The sequence below is a fragment of the Scatophagus argus genome, chromosome 2 (genome assembly GCF_020382885.2).
Source record: "Scatophagus argus isolate fScaArg1 chromosome 2, fScaArg1.pri, whole genome shotgun sequence".
In the NCBI taxonomy this organism is placed as follows: Eukaryota; Metazoa; Chordata; class Actinopteri; family Scatophagidae; genus Scatophagus; species Scatophagus argus.
This window is the reverse complement of record NC_058494.1, coordinates 7,533,416-7,538,331: the sequence shown is the minus strand read 5'-3', so window position 1 is coordinate 7,538,331 and position 4,916 is coordinate 7,533,416. Positions and strand designations below refer to the sequence as shown.

At 36.9% G+C, this 4,916-nt stretch overlaps 1 protein-coding gene across 1 annotated transcript; it reads right to left on the bottom strand.

Annotated features, from left to right (window-relative positions):
- Nucleotides 1-205: 205 nt before the first annotated feature.
- On the bottom strand, nucleotides 206-4,708 carry coq7 (coenzyme Q7 homolog, ubiquinone (yeast)). The gene is made up of 6 exons (XM_046404814.1): nucleotides 4,499-4,708; nucleotides 3,719-3,897; nucleotides 2,061-2,175; nucleotides 1,579-1,718; nucleotides 681-749; nucleotides 206-372 (listed from the first exon to the last, which is right to left on the bottom strand). Exons 1-6 carry the CDS (start codon nucleotides 4,581-4,583, stop codon nucleotides 295-297), a joined length of 666 nt encoding a protein of 221 aa, XP_046260770.1. The 5' UTR covers nucleotides 4,584-4,708; the 3' UTR covers nucleotides 206-294.
- Nucleotides 4,709-4,916: the final 208 nt, after the last annotated feature.

The following is a 4,916-nucleotide window of genomic DNA, read 5'->3' as shown; positions in this document are numbered from 1 at the left end:
CTGCAACAAAAAATGTGAGATTTAGGCTTCAGTATAGAGAGTTGTTGTTTAATTCAGGAAGGGTTACCTCCCACATATTAAATACACTGTGCAAAGCAGTAAAATGTGGGTTCATGTAGATAACTGAATGTCAGTATACTATACTTTTAAAATTGCAAAAGTGTTGAATCACAAGGTGATTCATTTACAATGAAACAGAACAGAATTCAAATTTAAATATATTTATTTATACAATCTGAGACAAAATATCACAGCAAATATTGGTGAAAAACTGGCATTGCTCTAAATACAATGTTACACACGTTCAGAAACATATATTGCAGCTTTGCAGCCGAGCTGTATTGCATTTTTCAGTAGCCAGTATCCAGGTACCTAACAAAAAACAAAGAAAACATACTTAGATGGTCGCACTTAAAACTACATTCACTGAAACCACAAAGACAGTTACATGCATGACTACTGATGACAATTTATCAACATATCTTATTTTGATACTACAAGGAGTTCTGTGATCAGGTTTTTGCGTGGATTGTGTAGTCAAAGTAAAATGTCTCTCTGATACATCAGTAGATCTCAGTAGTCCAAACACAAAACATCACTAAAAACATCAGAACTGTCAAGCACAAAAACGGAAATATTTTCAACCAACCTAGATTCAGACTATGATAAAGTACACTTACTGTTTCAGCTTCATGCTCCAATCCTGTGTCATGATGCTCTATCTCATCGTCTCTGAATTCCTTTATAACCTATTAATATAAACCCCAACATCATCCATTATCAAGTAAGTGAACTTGTTCAGATTTCATCATATCAACACTCTGCTTTAACTAGACAAATGTGTCAATCTGTTCTGACAGGGCTTACAATGGCCAAGTAAGTCAGTAACAAGGCCAGTAACAGGAACATTTATTTTGTTTTTTTACAGCTCCTTTTATTTAAAACAAATTGTTTTATTTACACGGTTTCCCTGTGACTGTTTAAACTGTGGTTCACACATAGACCATTTTCACCATTTACTTTAAAGAGTTAACTGAAAATTCTTCCCATTTGGAAAATATCCAGAGACGTATGGGAAAAATGTTTCCATTCTTTATATTCGGTGTCAGTCTTTCCCATTTAGCAGTGATATCCAATGGGGAATAAGTCATGTGACATGATCAGTACAAATTTGACTTTGGTTTCTTAGAATATTTTTCTGAAATGTGTTTTGAGTTCCAAGATGTACACCATTTACACACACTGTATAACAAAAACACATTAACCAAACTATAAACACATATTACATCAGACATTATGAATAAGTGGCCTCAGTGCAATAAATCACTCCTTTTTAAATTTAGAACTTTGCAACACTCACACCTCCGCTTCAATACATCTCCCTCCCTTTTCCTGTATGACATGTATAACTGACATGTAATCTTTGACACATTATAGTTGTTATATTCAGATGCTTATTTGTTTCTGTGTAATATTATACCAGGCGTAAACAATCAACAATAACATTCCTTGACATTCTTCATTTATCATCACAAAAAGCTAAGAGTTACAGAGAAAACAAAACAGTGGCGGACTCACTTGTAACAGTTCAGTGTATCTCTCAGGGTCCTTCTCCATCAGAGCTCTTATCTGGCTGTTGTAGTGTTCGGAAATACTCTCCTCTACTGCCACAGTGCAGGCCATGGCCCCCTCTTTTCCCAGCAGTGCAGTGGACGCACCTGGAGCAGATGTAAATGAGAAGAAATGCACAGTTCAGATTTAATAACAAGTGGCTGCATGCCACCTAGAAACTGCAGATTAACAAGTGAAAAATGGTTCACGCTCAGCGATCTGTGATTATCTGTTTACATAATTTCCAATACTTGCTTCAAGTTCTAATTTGAGGGTGGACAAAATTTAATATGAAGACAAAGGCATTTCACATTCGCCACGCTACGCTACATTACAAGGAATCCCAATCAACTACAATGTCAAAAATAATTATTCTTTTATGCGTTTGTTTTGCTCTTCAAAGTAAATCATCTTATAAATACTGTAGTATTCTTAGGAGTGGTACCAACCTAATACAAAGCCAGCGACGTTCCAAAGGGGTAACAGTGCTGTGGGACGAACTCTGTTCTCAGCCAGAATTTCATCGAATTTCTCAAGGTGTTTCTTTTCTTGGTCCCACATTTGCTACAGAAAAACAAACATAAACGTGGAACATCAAAAATCAAAACTGTGTGCAGCTCACACAGTTTCTGGGATTTTAACAACTGTCAAATGACATTTGGAGCCAAACTGTTGTCTAATGCGGGTGAACGAACAGTGATCTGTTTTACAAACAGGCCTATTTAAATCCTCAATAGATGAGGGCACCATATCCGGGTACTTTGCACTTGAGTCAAGCCTCCAAACCTTTGTGGGTGAATACAGCCCATCTAATTGGGTTGACAGTATATCCAAATACCAACGTCTTTGCCAATTTAAGAGCATAAAATAAAAATATCACATTGCTTTTCAGCTATTGGAAGTTAAAATCCTACAGGCAAGGAGTTTTGTTACATCAGTGACGATCAATGATTGATGTTGAAATAGGCTGCCTTCTAGTCAGCCACTGCCAAGTGGATAAATGACACCATAGAGATGTCATATCCTGACAAACAAGCTAATCTATTTCTCACATATGCTGTTTTGCTGTTTTGTGAGTAAACTAATAACACTGCAGAGGCGAAGGGAACCCCTGTTTGCATTTTGATAGCAGTTTGTTCTTGCGCTGACTCTCTGATATCACATAAGAGATCATTTTATCCTTTCATCTCATTCACTATTCAACTCCATACTAAAGGCTGTGGCCGACAGGACAGGAGTATTATTTGTTGGTGAACATTTTGAGGCTGGCTTGGTTACAATAACACGACTGGATAGCTAGATAGTATTGTTGTTAAACACACTGTCAAATCTTATTTACAGTTTGTTGACCATATGCAACGTTACGGACTTTGAATCTTGCTGGCATAACGTTAGCTTGATGATTGTCCCAGGTATTAGTCAAACCCTCATAGAACATAAATTAAATCAAATAAATTAAATTAAATTTTAAAAAAAATTCTGAGTGACCACAGTATAAGGTGGATAATGTCCTCTGAGGTGGCCATAATCAGGAATTAATGGATGATGTGAAGGCCAGAACTTAATAATGGCCAACTCTATGGAGACAGCTCAACTAACGTGAATTATTAACTTCGAAATACCAAACTTGATTATAAAAGCAGTTATTTTATCGTAGGGTCTTATTTTTTCACAGAAAAAAAACCCCAAACTTAAGTTACACTATCAATTAGCTTCTTTTCTAATTCGCTAAGATTTACAGGCTCAATTGACACACATTTCCTTTACTAAGTAACATCATTAGCTAACCGGTGATGAAAGGTTTGCCACAGATGTGGACTAGTGAGTGGACAATTTTCCCCAGTTTACCACTTTAATCTTCTCTGTGTATGGCCTCATGCTCTCTTCTTTTACTGTCTGTCACTCTTAAGGGAAGTAAAGAAAATCAAACATTGGAAGAGCAAAAGCTTTCTCTGCAAGGTGTCACTAATTTTATAAATTTGACTCTGGCAAATTTATAAAACTAGTGACACCAGTTTGATAATTTTGACTCTGGCCATTTTCCAGCGCTTGTTTTGACCCAAAAGGGGCGTGGTCATTCTTACGAGCTGCGTGCTCTCATGTTTACCTGGATGAGTGGTCCAGTCCTTGATCGACCCAACACTGCCATCTGGCCTGCGTAGATACGGTTAGCCCCGTATTCACCCGCATGGTCCACGCGCAGCATTCGGTCCAACATCTTCTTCTCCTCACTGTCGCGTGGGGGCGGAACCACACTGTAAGCACGCGAGCTCAGCTGCAGGGGTACTGTTACATAGAGGCCATGCTTAGCTTACAACACAATAACAATACGTAACAACATTGAAGTCATAAAGGAATCATCATTCTCGTTGTTCTTCTTATTATTATTAACAGTATTATTCCATCAAGGCTCTTCATACTGTGAGCTCAAACATTTGCTATACCAGAAAACCCTGTTATGTTGTAAGATAAAATGTGTTCAGTTTGAAGCTCTAAACGGTTATTGAATATCATGAATAAATAAATAAGAGAAAATCTGTTTGATAGAAAGGTACTGTATCAACAGAGATAGTGATTTCTGTTCCCTTGTGTTCGAGAAATATAAATCTATAACAAAAACCTGTCAGAGTTGGGAGAACTGTCCTTCGTCTGTTATGAAACATTATGCCCAGTAACGCTCCACTTACACTGGGGCTTACGACTTAACGCATATTACAGTAAAAACGGAAACGGCAGTAGCAATATTTATAAAAAATATAAAATGACGTTACATTTGCAAATAGGTGTTTGTTTTGTTTTTTGTTTGCTTGTTTGTTTTAGCATTTGTAGCACTTTGGCTTGCTTCTAGCTGTCGCTGCCTTAAGTAAATTTTAGTAGTACAGCTTACCTCTGCATTTTAAACACTGACGAGTCATCGTTGCTCCTACAATATTAGACCAGTCATATAAAGCTATACGTGCGGCTCTCTGCATGGTGAACAGTTTATGGTTTAACTACCTGCGTTACCAAAGAAACATAGAAAAATGAGTACAAACTGTCATTGAAAATTTAGGGAGAAGGAAGTGGCGCAGACCTATGACGTAACCACGTTACGTCCAGAACAGCTCTGGCGCCCTCCCTAATAGTCTGTAAAGTTGCGTTACTGAGCACTGTAATCAGTGCAAGTTTACGATGCATTGATTCTTGTTTATCAATAAAATATAAAATATATTTATATTAAATATAAAATCTGAATATTTTGATCGTTTGATGATTTGATATTGTGAACCTATCCTTGTCCTTATAATAAACTTTTTTAATACAAT